Genomic DNA, 20,580 nt, shown 5'->3' on the forward strand with positions numbered 1-20,580 from the left:
GATGCCGATGCTGTCTAGCGGACCTCCACTTAGGTAGACTATGTGGTGGTATAAGCCCCATTTGGCCACCAGCCCGGGAGGGCAGGTAAGTAGAAAGGCTTGAGCTTGTGAGGTTTACTTGCCCAGAGGACCATGTCTCCAGCTTCTCTGGTCTCCCCCAGATGGTAGGGTCTGATGCTGCTGATCGCTCTTCCAGTTGGGCCCAGAAGCTCTCAAATATTTCCTCCAGCCTTGACAGGATTCGACTAGTGTAGTCTCGCTGATCTGAGCATTGCAGGGCCAGTCTCTGTAACCAAGGTGTAGTTGCCTCCACCATTTTGAGTAGTACAGTCACGTCTCAATAGTAAGTGGGATCGATCCTGCGTGCTATGAATAATAGTGTTTATTAGTTCAGCGGAGGCCGGGATAACCCCCGCTGCTCTGGAAAGGGGGTAGGTGAGAGGTGGTTTTCTAAGAAACTTTAGAGCGGGGAGAGCGGCCGCCTCTCTTCAGCTCAGTCGGTTGGAGGTCGCAAATTTACAACGCTGGCCCTTGATGTCCGAGCTTCATAAGTGTGGGATCTCTGGGTTTGCCAAGGCGCAGCCGTGAAGACACTACACAGTGGGGGTGGACAGGGATTATACCCAAAGGATCTTGCAAAAGCATGGGAAAACGCTCAGCACTCATCCTGTCAGTTTGGCAGTCGGGTGCTGCCCCCCACTGAACTTTTATTAAGTGAACTTTGCCAGAAATTTGAACTATTATGAAGTGACAATATTGCACCCTCCTTGCTGTCAATCACACAGCTGGGAGGGTGCTCTTTTGATCGTTTTGTGCCAAGGCCGTCACTCTGGTCACACTCACTCAGGATTGGACACACAGAGCACTGTTGAAGCACTCTGTCCATGCGCAGAGTATCTCAAGTGCAGTTTACACATAACATTTAAGAATAGGTGTGCTTTGCACTTGTGTTGGATACCAGAGACCAAAACTGGGACAGGCCAAATTCTGTACTGTCCCACTAAATTTTAGATGGTTGAGAAGTGTGTGTCATGTCTTGTCTAATGTGGCACAGTAGTAGTGACTACGGTTTACAAATTACAGGCCAAAATAGATTGAGTACAACGTTTTTCCATTTCGGTACAGCTGTTTTGACCTAAAATTTGATATTTCTTTCTATTCCGGACATCCCAATTCAGTGAACAGCCCTGTTGCAAGATTTTTTTTAACCCAATTATTATTTTTTGCCTTTTATATATAGCGACAACTTATTCTGCGGCGCTTTGCAATATTAATTCTCCTATTTTTTTATTTTTATTTTGCAATGAACTACAATTCTATATTTAGCTAATAAACCCCTTTGCATTCACCATAAATTTACCCCCAAAAAAATACAAACTTTAATAAATAATCCTCTAAATATGGCAACATTAAAATATTCCATTCAATAATAAAACCACTCTATTATTATTATATTTAAAATGACATCCTAAGCTTTGTTTATCACACAGGTTCTAACAGGAGACCATAAACATGGCTCATGACATAAAAGGACTTCTTTCTCCCTGGAGTTATTACTCTATGATCAGAACTGCACAGTTTCCGGTAAACTGCATCACTGACGTCATCCGCACGGCTGCGGCTCAGAGCTCTAAACACTAGTAACTCAATCCTCCCCCCCTCAGCTTAGCATAAATGTCTCATCCAGCGGGAACCTCTTGCCGGAGACCACTTTATCGCTCTCGGATATTTGTCGTTGCAACCCTAAGAGCAATCAAGGGTATAAAGTATCCACGGGAAGCGATAATAGTCAGAGCAGTCGCCTTTAGTGTTTAGAGCTTTTTTGTGGGCGGGGTTTCGCTGGAGCGGAAGTGAGGTCACTAGCCCCGGAACACCCGCCTGGTGTGAGTGTCCAGTGCTGTTATTGTGCCTGGTGAAGCAGAAGCGCATTCCGGGGTACACACGGCGGCAGCATGTCTGATCAGGTGGGGGCAGCCCGCCATAGCTCCCCTCCAGGGGGAGGCCATGGGGGTCTAATCACAGAGCAGTCATTGTGGTGAATTGGAGACAGGATTGCAAGATTAGGCAAAAATAGCTGATCTGGAAACCTTCTCCAAGTCAGCTCTGATCGGAGATTGATTAGTTTAGTCTGACTCTCCAATTCTCTGTCATCCACTGTTTAGGGAATGAGTCCCTGTGTGTGTGTGTGTGTGTGTGTTCGTGTTCTCCTGTCCATCCCTCTGTGTGTGTTCTCCTGTCCATCCCTCTGTGTGTGTTCTCCTGTCCATCCCTCTGTGTGTGTTCTCCTGTCCATCCCTCTGTGTGTGTTCTCCTGTCCATCCCTGTGTGTGTGTGTGTGTGTGTGTTCTCCTGTCCATCCCTGTGTGTGTGTGTTCTCCTGTCCATCCCTGTGTGTGTGTGTTCTCCTGTCCATCCCTGTGTGTGTGTTCTCCTGTCCATCCCTGTGTGTGTGTGTGTGTGTTCTCCTGTCCATCCCTGTGTGTGTGTTCTCCTGTCCATCCCTGTGTGTGTGTGTGTGTGTGTGTGTTCTCCTGTCCATCCCTGTGTGTGTGTGTGTGTGTGTGTGTTCTCCTGTCCATCCCTGTGTGTGTTCTCCTGTCCATCCCTGTGTGTGTGTGTGTGTGTGTGTTCTCCTGTCCATCCCTCTGTGTCTGGACCTGTTATGTGGTTATAGTCATCAGCTATTTGGTGGCACTCTACTTTATGTTTATTTAACCCCTTAAGGACCAAACTTCTGGAATAAAAGGGAATCATGACATGTCACACATGTCATGTGTCCTTAAGGGGTTAAAGGACCGTCATGGATATGTGTGTGTGTCTACGTATGTCGTGTAATAATGTCATTTTATGGACATGGTGTGAGCGCAGATAAATTTGTGAGATGACGCTGCGTACTACTACGCCTGCCTCCGCCACCCCCAAGAAATATATTGTATTCTATGTTCACTGATAAATGTATACTTTAATTTTGTTCAGGTTATTTGCTGAAGTGGCAGTTGCTATAAATTGAAAGTAAATGTTAACATTTATTTAGAATTTTTGATCATTAAAAAAAAAAAAAAGAAATGCTATGTTTTCATTTGAGCTGTTTTAGCCTAAAACTTTAAAATTCGCCTTGTATTCACAGTTTATGACAGCTCGCACTTCAGAAACCAACCTTTTTGTTTATGTACTTTACTGACCTGGTTATTCGCTACAGTGAGGGCAAGAGCCACGCGCGCATTCAAACAGCCCATATGAAAGCATTACTCAATGCTTTCCTATGGACGTCCAGCCTCTTCTCACTGTGATTTTCAGTGAGAGCTATGGATTAACCCTCAGTGAAACATAGCAATTTCTCTGAAACTATGTTTTCAGCTGCAGGGTTAAAACTAGAGGGACCTGGCACCCAGACCACTTCATTGAGCTGAAGTGGTCTGGGTGCCTATAGTGATCCTTTAAAAGGACACTATAGTCACCAGAACAACGACAGCTTATTGTATTTGTTCTTGTGAGTATAGTCAGTCCCTTCAAGTTTTTTTGCAGTAAATACTGTGGTTTTTAGAGAAAACGCAGTGTTTACATAACAGCCTACGTATACCTCCAATTGTCACTCCTCAGATGGCTACTAGAGGTGCTGCACAGTGTGCAGTACTGCTATTCATTGTCTATACCCTCTGCATGCAGACACTAAACTTTCCTCATAGAGATTCATTGATTAAATGCAGCTCTATGAGGAGATGCTGATGTGTTTAGGCTTGTGCTGGCTCTGCCCTTAATCTGCCTCCTTGACACTGTCAGCCAATTCCATGCTTTCCTATGGGAAAGCATTGTAATTGGTTCAGATCACCACTTCTGATGATGTCAGCCAAGCAGGCAGATCATAGGCAGAGCCAGCACCAGCAGAATGGAATAAAGGCAATAATTTACTATATTTAAGGGGGGGGGGGGGGGGGGGGGGTCTTGATGGTGATTTTAGGAAACATGTAGGCTCAGGAATACATGTTTGTGTTCCTTTAAATTTGAAAATTACTTGGTATTTTTCATAATTCTTACTTTAGTTAATAACACTGTTGGTGTGCGTGCGTCTCTTTTAAATATAAGCAATAAAATATCTTTAGCTCACAGTGATCTAATTTAAATTAGTTGTTCCGGTGAGCATAGTTAGTCCCTTCAGGCTTTTTGCTGTAAACACTGCCTTTTCAGACAAAAGACAGTGTTTACATTGCTGCCTAGGGACACCTCCAATGACAGTCACTTAAATGGCCACTAGATATGCTTTCTGGGTCTGTGCAACACTGATGCTCAGCGTCTCCACGCTCTGCATGGAGAAGCTGAATGTTCCCCATATAGATGCATCGATTTGAAGAAATGCTGATTGGTCAGGGTGGCGTTTTGCTGCTTTCCTATTGGCTGTCAAGCTAAATAGTGTTTTTATCACTGTAGGGTCATTAATGCACATTTAATCCTGACCCTATAGTGTTTCCTTTGAATTCCTGACAATTCTCACTGTAGGGAATAACCTTGGATGTGCATATATTCATTAAGATAGAAAATCTGTGAAATCACAGCATTATTTGCTCTTTGTTTTAAAGGATTGGTCTTCCACAAAACTAATGACTTGTACGATCCATGTCCCTGTATTATTCACACAATTTGTACATTGTGCTGGGGAACATGCGAGAAAATGTGTAGGGTAACTGAGGCGTTTGTAGGCCTCCTCAGAAGATGCTTATCCAGTTGCATTTGTTTCGAGGGTCCATAGAGATTAGCTCACCACAATGTACAGGTGCACCAAGTAAAGGAACTATTTAAACACTTGGTAGCTGCAAGGCTGGAGCAATGTATGTAGAATTTGTTGTGTAATGCTGGATCATTTTATTATGTTCCTGAAACTTGGAGCTGACAGTGTTAAGACCATTGTTTGCCATTTACCGGTTTTATTACCTTTGCAACTAAAGGCTCTCTGCTTATTAAACTATGTTGAATTGAAAACTGAATTGCAAAATATTCAAAGTATTTTCAAGCTTCTCCTAAATTTCGACTTCCAGCTCATCTCCCAGCATATGTTATGCAGTTCATGTTCAGAGCCACATTTTAATAATCAGGCCTAAATAACCAGTTCCACGTTCCCTGAAACCCCCACGGCACATGTGACTTTGTTCCGAACCACCTAATGTCAATTCTTTATGTAAAAATATGTCTGTCTGCAATGGACGGATAAAACTGCTCACTTGCAGGCAGGGACTGAAGGTGGAAGTGTGATTGTCACGTCCCTCCCTCAATTTTCGGAGTCCTCCCACGTCCCTAGTCTCGTTTTTTTTTCTTTAAAAGTCTTTATATTTTTAATGTATCGTTTTTTGCCTCCACGTAATGGCTCAGTTGTGCACATACTCGCTCGGCTAGCAAAACTGTCCAATCACAGGCTTCTCTATGAGAAGCCAGTGATTAGACTGTGTGAGAGAATTGGCTTTGACCTTGACTGATTTGATTAGTTTTGGTTTTAGATTGTAAGCTCTTTTGGCTGTGGCCCTTGTCCTCTACTATTCCAATATGTCAATATTGTTTTGTTAGAATTAAGTGTTCGTATTCTGTACCAATTGTACAGCACTGCAGAATATAAATATGCGATATAAATAATTGTAATTGGTAAACTGTGTGAGGGGGAAAAGTAATTCCAAACATCTGTCATTGTGCTGTGTTGTTTACTAATCTGTCCAGGCCCTAGAAACTCGCTTACATACTTAAATAGGAACAGAACATGAGTTAACAATTTACAACTGCTCAATGGTTCAAAGACATCTCAATGATCCAGGGTACTGCGTGCTGTCTCAATTACTGGGAATCTTAGAAAACTTATTAATGCGATGGTATGTGACTACCTAGAGGCTAGCACATGCCCTTCCATGAGTTCCCCCTCTTTGTTGTCATTGTGATACACAGGAACACTACTACATGTTTTGTGGGCTTGGCCATCTTTACATTCCTTTAGGTTCCAATTGCAAACATTAATTGCATTCCAGACAAGGATTCTTCTACCGCTAATGCCAGAGGCATTTATCATAGACGTTTTTCTAGTTCGTGTCTCAAGCCTAAACAGAACTATATTTGTGCATATTATTGCTCAAGCTTAACAATCGCCCACAACGCCTGTTCTCTCCTGTTTGTTTTGAAGAGAGTGGCTGCAATAGTTATGTCACAGGCTGTCTGTAACCTGTCATAAACTTGAAAAACCCTGGTCTTTATGGCACTCTAACGTACCCTAGCTATTTAATTTGTCTGAGGATTGGAGTATACCCATACTGTCTGTCAGTATCTTGCCTCATTATGTTCTAGTCCTAGTGTATGCCATGGTACCGTAAAAAATAAAAAGGGTCTTTTTTTTATTCTTTTTTTTGACCATGGGATACTTTGTGTATAGAATAAAGGAACGCTTTAATATTACTAGTTTTTTTTTTAAGTGTAAGTATTTGTTTAGCCCTTCCCCTATTTATAACAAATACTAATTAACTTGCCTGCAATCCTGCACCAAAACAGTGTCTATTCAGCTGCCTGGTTTACCAGCAATTCTATCGTCATGCTTGATGATCTCAGGTCCATCCCAAGACACGTGCACGGCAGTTGCAACGCTCGGCCAATACAATTCTTCTCGTAGAGAAGCTTTGAGTCCTTTTGTGTTAAGATTAGCAATAGCTGCTCTGTCTTCTAGCTTCGTCTAATCACTGCACGACCAGTGACAGTAGAAAGATTTGGAATTCCACTACGCCTGTTTATTGAGTGGTTAAAGAAACACTCTAAGCACCAAAACCACTTCATCTTAATGAAGTGGTTCTGGTGCACATAATATGCTGCCCTTTTGTCAGGCAGTGTAACACATTGGTGTTTCTTAGAAGTGTCGGACTGGCTTCAGCAAAATGTAAACCCTGACAGTTGCTAAAGGCCATTGAAAATTGAAGGTCTTCATGTCTAGTGTCATCAGGCCCAGTATAATGACACACAATGCTGTTAATGCTTCATCAAGAGTGAAAGTACTGCCAATAGAAATTATTATTTTTTTTTTGTTTATTATGTTCATGTCTTGTAGTGTTCCTTTAATATTATTGACATTTTGTTGTGTGTATTTTAGTTGGTTAATGAAAGATGGTAGGGGTTTTTAAGGATGAGCGGCATCAAGGGTGGAAAGCTTTTTACTGTGAATTCAGCAGTGTAATTCTCATTGAATGAAGGTGTTTTCTAATTTTGCATCTTTCCGTTGTGCTGGAGTCTCATCTATTTTCTAGAACATTATTCGTCAGATTTTCTGCATCTTATACCTGCTGATTCCACACTCTAAAAAAACGTTCCTTCCACGTAGAGCTGAATCAGCAACATTGGATATGAAAGGACATTAAGTGTGAATAGACTGTGTAAGAAGGCACATCTCACTGCTGCAGGGGGGGGCTGTTAAATCATTCATTACATTAAGCGACAATAGGCATATATGCGTTTGTTTGTGTGTGTATACTTTTTTTGAAAAATGACTACTTTGCTTAATTATAGATCATTATTTTCTTTTCTGCCCTCGTGGTTTTGATTTGCTTTAGATTGTTTTATTGTGCTTTTTATTTAAACATTTTTTTTAATTTATTTATATTTTCCTACTCAGGAAGCAAAACCCTCAAGTGAAGATTTAGGGGACAAGAAAGATGGAGGGGATTATATTAAACTCAAAGTAATTGGACAGGTAAGAAGACAGTGTGTCCTTATTTCCCCAGTACATTTTTATTTTTGTTGGGGGCAGAGTACAAAGAAATTTAAGGTCCGTCTCAAATTGTGGCTGCTGCCTTGAAGAATGATAATTCCCATCACTGGCAGGCAGCCTGACTTTCAAATATATGTATGGTATGCCTTTGTGTTAGTAGGAAAGATAGGGAACGATGTGACAGTCCAGCTGCTGCGTAACACACTTCAGTAGAAAAAAAATACAGGGAAGGAGGGTGGCATGTAATAGATGCATAACAGGCCTTTGTTAGGAGAAAATTCTGGATGTATCCATATTTCATTACACTTGCTGTTCATTCCTCTAAAACCACTAACGGCATTTTCTCATAGTAAGCATTTCACGGTCATTGACCAATTTTCCCGTACATCACCCCAGTAGTATTTGTGAGTGATAACACCCTACTCATTATATACTGGCACGTAATGCCAATATACATATTTTCCTTTTTCTTAAAATGAGTTTTAAGAAACGTACACATTTTGAGTGTCTTTTATTTATGTTTTTAGGACAGCAGTGAAATTCACTTCAAGGTAAAGATGACGACGCATCTGAAAAAGCTGAAAGAGTCATATTGTCAGAGACAGGTACAATTATAGTGCAATCAATCCATGCCATGCCCAATGTGATCACATGTGTGAAAGGAAAATGTATGTTGTGAGTTTTTTTTTTCTTTATTCTGAATTAAAGCCAAAAAAAATGGTGGGTGTGTATAAATAATATATATGTATTTTGTTTTGTTTTTTATATTTTAATTTTTATTTTTTACAATTTTAAATGACCTGTAATGCTGAGTAAGTGAACACGGACACTATTACACTCCCTGTTACACTCTAAGACACGCCAATATAGACGCTTACAGGATGCGCACTGAAACACATTCAGACATACTGTAAGGGAAGATACCAATGCTCCCATACTACTTGCGTTTCTCAGGTACCCTATAGGAGAGAGGCTGCGAATTGAGGACACCCCAGTTCTGCTTCCAGTGTCTATTCTATCATTGCTGTATGTGGGGCATTGACTAAAACTGACTTTTTTGTTTTCCTAAGGCCTGAGACAGTGTGTGGGAGCAAAAACTATATTCTCTGTAGGATTTACTCACTAAATGGTGAACGGTGATGAATCAAAAACTTCTCCTCACGTAACTTTTTTTTTTTTTTTTTTTTTTTTATTGGTGCAGTAAAACAACTTGTACATCACAGTATACATTGCTTCAAGTGTCGTTTCTGGAGAAGCTCAAACTGACATCATATGATACACAAGAATAGTCACATTATATAGTAGGTTTACATACTCAGATACTATACAGCTCCGGTATCACTAAAGCAATCAAATTTGCTAATATACATTGTATGCACTTGATATGCGTTTCGTACGCCTCACACATGACTATCTCTTATCTTGCTTGTCGTGGTGCACATCTACTCCACCTCGCTGCGTAAAATAATTTTTTTATATAACTAGGTAACGGGGAGGAATACAGAAAGGAAAAAAAGGATGGGGAAGGGGAACCCTGGGTACCATTATCTTCATAAATTGTGCATTGTTGTACCTTATATGTGATATTGCCAGTGCCATTTTAGTACCAATCCTATGCCCTTGTGGCTAGTGTGACGTGGTAACAGACATGGCCATAGCCCTGTTGATCCAACACTGGGCTGGGTGGGCCATATGTCGGAATTGCCTTACAATTTGCTCCCTGTACACATTACGTTGGACCTTCTGTTAGTTCGAACTCCCCCGACCAGTCCTCTGGTAGTCTATTCCTCACCCTAGGGAGAGGGGCGACCCAAAGACTTTACACCATAACCACTACAGTTAACTGTAGTGGTTATAGTGGCCCTCTAACTTGGTGACTGCGATAGTGTTGGCTTATGCAGATTGCCATGGCTATGGGCACCTCTGCAAGGTAACATTGTCTCGTACCTGAAACTGAGGAATAAACCTTTCTTTCTCTCTTTTCAAAATAAAATCTGGTTTAGTTATCTCCTTGTGCCAAGGAACTGCTGTAGTTAAATGTATTCTGATACTCGTGTAGTAGATTTTTTTTTTTTTTTTTTTTTTCATGGTTTCTGTAGTGTAAAGATTGTCATCCATTGGAAGACAAATTTTAACCTTTGCTTTCCTCCCTCGTCTCTTCTTAATACTTTTCTTATTAACATACAAATTGTCACTAATACATATTTTAGAACAAAATGAATTCCCTAATATCACAATTTATTTTACAGAATTGATGCACAGCTTTTTAAATCCTTAGCCAGACCTAAAATGCCCTCTACACCTGAGAACACACATAAGCAGCATTTCACGTTGGTGTGTTTGGAGTGTGAGTGACTATGAAAGTGGGGTCTACATATGTGGAGTCATTATGTTTGAATGGATTCGTGTTTTTATTTTTTTTTGTAATTTATTTATTTTTACATATTTATGTGGTTTTATTATATATCGGGGTCGTTGTACTTGTGGGACATCACAGCATACAAATGTGTTTTATTGCAGTAGAAGCTAACCGTATTATCAGTCACAGTTCTGCCATGCAAAACTTGGGAAATAACACTAATTAATAACACACTTACAGCTGGTACCAGGAAGCCCAAGGTATCATCTGATATCTGAGGTTCCTTATGTCCCTTCGGACCACAGTTAGTGGCCTTAGGCGGACAGATGAGCTATATGCAGTGCTCAAAGTTATGTATCCAGCTTTTTAGATGGGCTATACATTCTCCCCCTCCCCTGCTTAAAATTCTGGTTTGTGCAGGATTAAATCCAGGGAGACTTGGTCTTCAGTCGATACCTGGGGCTCCCCACTGTCTGCTGACACGATGTTTAGTGCTGCTTACAGCTATATAAATAGTGATTTAAATCCCTGTGGCTGCAATGTGATGGTTAAATTGCTGCATTCAGCTCTTTGAACCCACCGCGGGTGTGCAGTCGTACTCACTGCATTGATTCTAGGGCTGCAAGCTGCCCAATGGAGATCTCCAAGGTTTAAAAAGACTCTGACAAGGTCTTCCTGCTTGCACCCCTGCTTGCTGTGAGCAGCAGGGACTGCATACCTACGTTTCAGCAATACATGGCTATGTCCTTGTAATACAGAAAATTCCCAGTAGATGGCAGTCACAGACATCTCTAGTGTTTAAACTCTGCAACCCCTCTGATGATGTGAGTACTGTTCTCAGCAGAGGGAATCCTTCTAAGGTAGGATTAGGCTTAGATATAGAGCCAGTGTTTGATGCTTCTCAGTATGGTGACACTGATAGTGTCACTTTAATGGAACATTATAGAATCAGAAATGCAAACCTGTTTTCCTGACACTGATCCTAAAGTGGCTGTTTAGGTTACTGTTCCCATTCCTATTTTTATCTACTTACTTTTTGCTCACCTCTTCTACAAACCGTGCTAGTCTCCCTGTGGCTGGCTCTGCTTCCATGGCTGAGATCATCAATCTTGATCTCAACCAAACCATTGCTTTCCCATTGAAAAACATCGTAAGGCTATTGCATATGTGCTACTCAGCATCTCCTCATAGAGATGGATTAAATCCATGCATCTTTATGGGGAACGTTCAGGGTCTCTATGCTGAACGTGGAGACAAACGCCAGTGCTGAAGCACCTCTAGTGGCCGTCTGAGTGACTGCCACTAGCGGTGTTACTAGGCACCAATAAAAAGTATTTTCTTTGAAAATCAGCAGATTTAAGAGATTGGGGATTGAATGGTAAAATAGAAGAAGTTTAAAGGCTCTTGGATAAATTGCCTGGGGGATGTACTTTCTTCAGATATATACTTTTTTTGCTTAGCAGTTTTCGATTCTGTGACACACACACACTTTTATTCTTTGCAGAGAATTCTTATTGGAAGTGATTTGATTTTGGTTTGCCATTGTTGTTGCAGTGATGTTAGTACCGTTAATGCAAAAAACAAAGCAATTGGTGAGCTTCAAAGTGTAACATCACTGGCAGTAAAGAGGGGTTAATCTCCATATGTGCAGTGGCTCAAATAAAAACGCTGCACTTGCAGTCAGACTCCAGGCACCATGACCACTTCAAATCTCTGTAGTAATCATCCCACGTATTACTTTAATAGGATATACTATAGCTTTGTAATACAGAAGCAAATAAAAACTAGACCTGATGTTATTTGAGACTTTGGCTTTTAGCTGAAATTAGCAAGTTGAATTATTTGTATAAGACTCTCCTAAGAGGTTTGACTTCATGTGGTAGGTGAGCTCACACTTTACTATTTGGAGTAGTACTAAAAACATTGCGTTATTTAAAGGCGTATAGGTATATTTGGTTTTTGTTTTATTTTTGTTTTGCAATCCTGCACTTATTTCTGTTAACCTGCTACAATATTTTTCCGCACACAACAAAAATGTACAGGAATAACAATTGTACAGCAAAGGTAAAATATACAGTTAAATAGTTTGAAAACTGAAAGCGGCTACGTCAAGGTGCCATGGTGGGCGTTGAAACTTCTAACTCTTGCAAATTCAAGGCAAAAGAGGTGGGGAAATTCCCCAACTACGTAAACCTTTATATAAATGTATCAAGTCATGGGGAAAAGGAAGTACACCCTCTATGACTTCTGTGGTCTTACATATCAGGGCATAATAACAATCATCTGTTCCTTAGCAGGTAAATACTACCCCAAATGAACAACAATACATGACATATTACACAGTGCAATGATTTATTTAACAAAATTAAAGCCAAAATGGAGAGGCCATGTGTGAAACAAAGTACACATTATGATTGCATAGCTTGTAGAACCACCTATAGCAGCAATAACATGAAGTAATCATTTTCTGTATGACTTTATCAGTCTCTCACATCATTGTGGAGGAATGTTGGCCCATTCTTCTTTACAACGTAGTTTCAGTTCTTTGAGGTTTGCTGGCATTTGTTTATGCACAGCTCTCTTAAGGTCCATCCACAGCATTTCCATTGGTTTGAGGTCTGGAGTTTGATTTGGCCATTGCAACATCTTGATTTGTTTATTTTTCAGCCATTCTGTTGTAGATTTGCTGGTGTGCTTGGGATCATTGCTGCATGACCCAATTTCGGCCAAGCTTTAGCTGTCGTACAGATGGCCCACATTTGATCCAATAATACTTTGGTATACAAAGGAGTTCATAGGTGACTCAATGACTGCAAGGTTCCCAGGTTCTGTGTCTGCAAAACAAGCCCTATTTAACACCCTCCACCACCCTGCTTGACCATTGGTATGAGGTGTTTGTGCTGATATACTGTGTTTGTTTTTTGCAAAATGTGGAAATAGCTTTTGTAAGCCTTCCCAGTTTAATGGGCAGCAACAATTGCTTCTCTAAGACCATTGCTTATGTCTTTCCTCCTTGGCACTGCTAAAACTTTGGCTTTCATAGAGGTGGTCACACTTGCTAATCAATTAATCAAGGGCATTTGATTAGCAGCACCTGTCTGCTACTTAGCCTCTTAACTCCTATGGAAGCAGTAAGGGGGCACTTTGTTTTCACACACGGTGGCGCCATTTTGGCTTAAGTTTTGTTAAATCATGACTCTGTGTAAAGTCATGTGGTGTTTATCTGAGCTTGTATTTACCTAATTTTAAGACCTGCTAAAGAACGGATGATTATGTCCTGATATGTATAACTATAGATTTCAAAGAGGGTGTGTTTTCTTCTTCCGATGACTGTAGGTGATCAGTTGGTCATAGAGAGTGTGGAGGAGTGAAAGAGAAATATAAATACATTTTTCTAGTAGGTTGTGTAAAGGCAGAGCATTCCCCAAGTTTCTTGAGAGAGAAAAATAAAGTCACACATACCAAAAGGTGGTATGCTTGTCCATCCTATTAAATAAGGTGGTCATTGCAATCTTACCAGTGCTGGATCATTAGGAACATCCTCCAGGGGACAGGGATTAGGGGCAATATGATTTCTGGTTCTGAAATTAATATGTCACCAATTTGCTTATGTGTTTTCTTCCAAAATGTAAGTCAGGGGGCATGACCATCATATATGACCAATCCTGGTTTTACAACACCAGCACCTTTGACGGTTTGAGTTTGATGTTCTGTGATGGATTTGTGACGTTCTATAGATTGGATTAGGAATTTATCAAGCCTCAGGAGTTAAGGGACTAGTACATTTCCTGTCTGCACAAATCAAACATTTATATCCCAAAGTGAAATCTGTCTAACCATATACATGTGCCCTTGTTTAAGAATTTAATGACATTAACAGATTGTCCTGGTGGAAAATCTGGCTAGTTGGTAAGCATGATTAATGGGTTGGGCAATGTGGACTGTGAGGAAAGCCCATTGTTTAATACTCTAAGAATGTATACAGCGTGAAGACATAGTTTTACTTTCTGAATATATGTGGAGACTCATAATATATATTTCCTTATAGGGTGTTCCTATGAATTCACTCAGGTTTCTGTTTGAAGGGCAGAGGATCTCAGACCACCAAACTCCTAAAGAGGTTAGTATGCCATGTTTTATGATCTCATTACTTGACACAGTCAGTGAGGGCCACACGTTGTATCCACCCCCTCTTGTTACCTTAAATAAAGTTAAAAACTCTCCTGTATTTCAGAACCACGCCAGACCTGCTCCCCTCCACCTCTTGGTTGAAATAATTAGAATTGACCATCTCTGCCAATCCATTGCTTACTCATCGGAAAGCATTGGGAGGCTAATGCACGCACACGCACGGCAAAATGGCGCTCTGCGCCAATTGGCATCTCCTCATAGAGATGCATTGAATCATTGATTCTCTATGGGGAAAGTTTAAGTAGAGCATAGAGATGCTGAACCTCAGTGCTGCGCCTCTCTAGTGGCCATCTGAGTGACTGCCACTGGAGGTGTCCCTAGGCTGTTATGTAAACCCTGCCTTTTCTCTAAAAAGGCAATGTTTACATACAAATGACCACAGGGACATACTATACACACCAGAACAACTACTTTAGGCTGTAGTTATTCTGGTGACTATAGTGTCCCTTTAAATTCTATCTAAGCCTACAGAGATTGTCCAAACTGTATGGGGGGCATGATGTTAGACTTTCAACACTGCTTTTGTAACTGCTGGGTGCAGCAATTTGGGAGAAATACAGTTGTGTTCCTAAATGATTTTTTTAAGCATAGTTTGACACCTCTTTGATGGATTAATTTTTATCTATTTTTTATAATTCTTCTGTATTTCAGCTTGGTATGGAAGAGGAAGATGTTATTGAAGTTTATCAGGAACAGACTGGGGGTCATTCATCGTTTTAAAACTTTTATGTAAATTTTCCCGTTTTACTTTTGGTAATTCCCTTTTCACTTTTTTGTTGCAATTTTGGTTTTAACATGTTTTTTAATGTCATTTACCTATCCTCTGCGAACTGTTTTCTTCATAGTAATATGCTACCAGTCTACAAAATCGCCTCATTTTAATGTCCACATCAACTATCAAGCACAGAGTAGTTTCTGACGGCTGCACCGGTCCAGGTCCTATGTTAATATTTTTATTTCTCTTCACCTCTTCTGGACAGTGAGGACCTACTCTGGAATCCACATCGTGAATTCACTTAGTGATGAGGAGATCAGTAGCCGGGGACTTAAGATGAAAATGTAAAAATAAAATAAAAATTTTGGATTAGCTTCTTATCAAACAATAATGAACATGACCCCCTTTATTGTCATTGTTCCAACGCCGGCCTAGCAGAAATAGGAATTGTGTTTTTCTAGATACAAGTGGTCATGCAATACAACCCGTTATGGAAATAATGTTTGGTGTATCTTTTTATTTTTGTGGGGCTTGGGTTTTAATAAAAAGGAAAAAAAAAAAGTATATTACAAAAAAGTTTTTTGTCTTTTTGCTTAATTTGAAGTTCTATATATAAAAATAAATTGTTAAACTGGAGGCTGAATTCTTCTTGACATGTCATTTTTCTAGTCTGTTCCGATGATTACTGCCTATGTATGAATTATGGGGATGCATCTTGTCCGAATACCTGTAGATCAGAAGATACCTGGTGGCTGCTGGAGCTCATTAGAGTCCCATGGTTCTGGTACTTGGCAAACAGTCCAGCAAGGTAGAGGCAGCTTAAGCTATTTAGGAGGTCGTGCCTTCTGTGTTAGACATTCATACTGCCTCTGCTCCTTCCAGCCTGTTCATCTCTTCAATGCATAATGTGCTGGGTATTTGCAGATTCCCACTAATGATCGCACAATGTCCTGGCTCACAATAGTTTCTAGTGCTTTATTGTAGCTAACACTATGTCCCCACTGGCAATTTTATTTATTTAATTTTCTGCCACTGCCTAATCCTACCTGAACTCTAATATTTCATAAATTCTCTCACTGCAGACTCCCTTCCTGCTTTCTCTCTAATGCTACCATTGCATATTCATCCCTGACTGCTGCCGTTCCTTCCACGATCTTGTATGGCTACAGGTTACTCTTTCCTTGACTGTTTTTGGCAAACACTGTGCTACAAATTAGGCTCACAAATCTTCCCCATCCATCTGCATTTCTGCTGTTGACAGAATCCAACCTTGGGTAAGATTGACCCTACCTCTCAACACCTGGATTGTAGTTTTATTTGAGTGGTTGGCTTGGAAAATGTGATGAGTTTCATTTTCTAATTTGAAACCTGTTTTTTTTTTTTACAAAAAAAGTGTCTTGCATTTAACTGTCAATTTGGATGCTGTAAAACTGTATAAAGTCTTGTGTAATGCTATTGCAGTTTAGAAGCAGTGAACATTAAGTGGTATTGAAGGCCCTAAAGGTGCACTATAGTCACCAGAACTACTACAGCTTAATGTAGTTGTCCGGATGAGTATTCTGTCACTGCCGGCTTTTTGCTGTAAACACTGCCTTTAAATAACAAAACAAAAAAAAAACTGTTTACATTACAGCCTAGGGCCAACTCCAGTGGCCACTCCTCTGCTGGCTTTTAGAGGTGCTTCCTGGGGCAGTGCACTGCATGGAGACACTGAACTTTCCTCACAGAGATGCATTGAGTCATTGCATCTGAGGAAATGCTGATTGGCCAGGGTGGTGTAGGCTCCGCCCCTGGCCCACCTCCTTGGCTGAGATTATCAGAATCGACAATCTCAGCCAATTCAATGCTTTCCTATGATAAAGCATTGTGATTGGTTGAGATCATCATCACTTCTGATGAGGTCTGCCAAGGAGGCAGGTCTTGGCAGAGCCAGTAGATTGGAATAAGGGTAAGGGTTTTACTATATTTAGGGGGGCTAGATATAGTATTCCTTTTAAAGAAGCAGAAGTTAAGTTCGTGATAGAGATGTATTTATTTATTCCAAACCCCATGCTTGCTTGATTTGTAAGCCTCGTTAATTAGATGCAAAATTTTACCTTCTATGTTTTATTTCCGTCCACTGCTGTCTGAAATCATTGTCATCTCGCACTGGCGAATTGTAAATTGAAGTGCTAGTATTGTAATCTGTGTTCTGGTAGTACTATCATAGTAAGGTTGAGGGCTTAATTAAGCAAATAACCATACACCTAAACCTTCAAATATGTTTCCCAAACAATGTTCCAGCTATTGCACCATGGATGATATTCATATGGTATTAAAGAATCTCCTTGCTAATATAGTGAAATGAGAATATATTTTTTGGATTGGGTGATGTTGACATGAAGTCAAAGGTAAGAAATATGTGTAATTAAAATAATTAATGGTCTGTAGCTCCCCTTTCCTAAGGTTCACAGACATCCTACGTCGGACATGTTAAGTGATAATGCAGTTACATGTCGTCATACAATGACTTTTTTTTAAAGAAGAAGCAAATGTTACATCGTACATTTTATTAATGTGAGTTTGTTGGAGTGCCTGTTGTAAACTGTTGCAACCTGTATTTTATTATTTGTTATAATAAAACCAGTGTATTTGTGTACAATGAGCAGGTCAGGCTAAAAATGTGATTTGGTTGTAACAGTCCTGCAGGAAGTATGTGGGCGGTTTTTTGTTTTTTTTATTCCTCCTCCTCTTTTACAGGGAGTGGTAGGCCCAGGAGCTCCAGGAACTCAAAGTATGAGAACACCCATGGTCGTGAAATAGCCTGCGTCTGGTCCATGCCAAGAGATTCCTGCAATAGTCCACGACTAAACTGTAGCTGTTGTTCCAATTCTGCTGTCTGTCTAGAGGGGGAGAAAACAAAAATTATACCAATATACAATTCATTCAGTAAATTGACTTGTATTATGTAGGCAAATAGTGGACTGTGAGTACAGCTCTAGTTTTGCTTCTATGTGTTGCCTATATTGTCCAACATTTTGCCAGTCAAGTCCTCAATCCTTGAATAAGCCCCCCAAAAAGTTGTTCCCTTGTAGGTTCAACTTTCATTTTTTCTTTCAGGTATTTTACTGGAAATAGACAAAAATAAACAAGGATGAAGTTCTGATGTTACAGATATGGGGAAGTCTCATAAAATAATTCCTATTTAATATATAATAAAAGAACAGTTCAGTTTAAATTTGCAGAGCATAATAAATGATAGGCATTTAAACATCTAGAGTAGTAGTAAGTCATGATGTGTATCCTGTATAGTGAGATTGTCACAAATCCTTCAGTTTATGTAAGAATTAGTCAATGAATGGTGCGCAGCTCAACTTGTTTAACTAATGCGTTAAGAGAAGATTTCATAAAAAAAAAAATGAGTGTATATGGATTCTAAGTAATCCACCTTGAACATGTAAGCTCGTTTAACAGTACATATTGCCAGATTAGGCCTGCCTGTCCACATGTTTTAAGATGTTTTATTATGGCTGCTGCCAAGATATGAACACATTTCAGTGGTTTTAAGTATACCCAAAATTGCTATTTCTGGGAGTATAATATTCAGATGTAGTAAATCCATGACATAGGTTTCAATTTCTACACTAAAAGATACATATTTGTTGACCGCTTCAAAAGCTATGGAATAATTTGGCCTGTCACCTAATTCAAACAATCCTGCGAAGCTCACTAACAATCTGCATCTCCTGGTATAATGGTACAGATAACAATCAAAGAAATTCATTGGTAGCTGAAAGGATTGTGTCTGATGATTAGGTGGTGACACCAACTACCCACTTAGACTCGCTAAGCGTAGGGAGTGACTGTTAGTGGAGGCATTGAAGTAGATATTTTACTAATTGAGTAAAAATATACGGTTTGGTTGTTTCATTTGTCCAGTCTTTGATCCCAATCAGAATTTTTCAATTGAATAATACAATGTTCATATAGCTGCTTATATTTAGGTGACAAAGTGGGTTGTATAAAGTGAGATATTAGTTCCTCAGTAGAGTGTAGTTAAGAACTTTGTGGTGGTTCCTGTCTCCGCAGTCCTTCATGCACGTCAATGTCCCCAACTCCCAGGCACTAAACAGTTTCTCAGTAGTACCAGCTGGGAAGCCTGGCTTACGGGTAAAAAGGGTAAGATCAGTTATTACCAAAGTAGGCCTAACCTCAGATACATTTCGGGGCTTTATTTGTTATGTACAATAGGGGATTGTGTTAACATTCATGAGGAAGAATAATATAAGGGGTGTGCAACAGGTAGGTCAGTTGTGTTTGTGGGCAAAACTGGTATTCAAAGATTGTGTTAGAAAATTTGATGGACATTCAACCCAGTCCATGGCAAGATGGTCTCTAGAAGGTGGTGAATCTGAGGCTGAGATGAAATGTGTGCTATTGCAACAGTCTCAAGGCCAACCTCGCTGTCTTTCCATTCCACAAAAATGCTAAACAATGCTTTAATGCGCAATCCGGCTAGGACTTTACTTTATATAACAGCAATGTATTCAAGAAACTCTTGGATTCTCAATATTTCACTTTAAAATCAGGGGAGGGGTTGGCAATGTAGTCATTATGAGCTTGAGAAAATGCAATATCCCATGTGTCACATCTAGACTACCATTTTGAAAGAAAGTTGTAAGCAAAGAGTCACTAATTTTCCTTGATGGATATACTTTAATGTGGACCAGCCCCTGATCTCTCCATCACAGGATCTATAACTTGGATCATGATAGTAGGAAGTGAAAACAGCCACAAACCACCTGTATGTCATGCCTCTTATAGTGTATCTAATGAACTTCCACAAGGTGAAAGTGTGTCACATTACACCAATGTGATGTTAGCAGGGAATGGATGTGGAAGAGTGGGCAACAATTCCTCCACAACAATGTCAGAGAGAAAATGATCACATCAAATTATTGCTGCTAATGCTGGTTCTACAAGCTACTGAATAATAAGGTGCACTTAGTTTTTCCACACATGGCCTCTCCATTGTGGCTTTATTGTTGTAATAAGTCATGTGTTGTTGTTAATCTGATGTTGTATTTGCCTAATCTTAAAACTGCTAAGGAGGCCCGGATATGTAAAATCATGGAGTTCAAAGAAGGGGTGCACTTTATATTTCCTATGACCTGTATAGTTTTGTTTTTCTTTTGTTATTTTTTCTTTTATTAAGAGAGGGTGCATCTTAGACCGGATATTTTCTCTACATATTACTATGCTCTTTATAGTGTATACAAAAAACCTTGCCCTATATATAACACTCAATTGCTTTTCATCTAATTATAAAAAACAAACAAAAACCTGACAATAGGAGTTATACTTAAATAGACACTATAGGCACCAGAAAAACTACAGCTTAATGAATTTGTTCTCGTGAGTAGAATCATTACCGTCAGGCTTTTTGCTGTAAACACTGTCTTTTCAGAGAAAATGCAGTGTTTACATTACAGCCTAGTGATAACTTCACTGACCACTCCTCAGATGGCTGTTAGAGATCCTTCCTGGGTCATGGCTGCATAAAATGCATCCAAACATTCAGTGTCGCCACCCTCTGCATGCAGACACTGAACTTTC

General features: G+C 39.9%; 2 protein-coding genes across 3 annotated transcripts in view; one reads left to right on the plus strand and one right to left on the minus strand.

Moving 5' to 3' along the window:
* The first annotated feature begins 1,798 nt into the window (after nt 1-1,798).
* Nucleotides 1,799-15,607, plus strand: SUMO1 (small ubiquitin like modifier 1). Of its 2 annotated transcripts, XM_063428699.1 has the most exons (6): nt 1,799-1,964; nt 7,625-7,702; nt 8,248-8,325; nt 14,128-14,199; nt 14,922-15,023; nt 15,251-15,604. In XM_063428699.1, the coding sequence occupies exons 1-5, from the start codon at nt 1,953-1,955 to the stop codon at nt 14,988-14,990; spliced, it is 309 nt and encodes a 102-aa protein (XP_063284769.1). In that variant the 5' UTR covers nt 1,799-1,952; the 3' UTR covers nt 14,991-15,023; nt 15,251-15,604. The 2 variants fall into 2 exon arrangements, with proteins under 2 accessions (XP_063284769.1, XP_063284768.1); XM_063428698.1 differs by having other exon boundaries at nt 1,800-1,964; nt 14,922-15,607.
* A 1,976-nt stretch (nt 15,608-17,583) lies between these two features.
* Nucleotides 17,584-20,580, minus strand: part of KIAA2012 (KIAA2012 ortholog) — a 193,155-nt gene continuing 190,158 nt past the window's right edge. The window contains exon 28 of the mRNA XM_063429839.1: nt 17,584-17,867. Within this exon, the coding sequence (XP_063285909.1) occupies nt 17,702-17,867 (166 nt within the window). The 3' untranslated portion in view covers nt 17,584-17,701. The remainder of the gene's footprint in view (nt 17,868-20,580) is intronic.

Source organism: Pelobates fuscus, chromosome 8 (assembly GCF_036172605.1).
Source record: "Pelobates fuscus isolate aPelFus1 chromosome 8, aPelFus1.pri, whole genome shotgun sequence".
NCBI classification, from domain to species: domain Eukaryota; kingdom Metazoa; phylum Chordata; class Amphibia; order Anura; family Pelobatidae; genus Pelobates; species Pelobates fuscus.

Excerpts from the sequence above, each read along its gene's own strand:
- SUMO1 (XM_063428699.1), top strand. Across the intron at positions 8,326-14,127 it reads AGTCATATTGTCAGAGACAG|GGTGTTCCTATGAATTCACT; the intron begins GTACAATTATAG and ends ATTTCCTTATAG. Across the intron at positions 14,200-14,921 it reads ACCACCAAACTCCTAAAGAG|CTTGGTATGGAAGAGGAAGA; the intron begins GTTAGTATGCCA and ends TCTGTATTTCAG.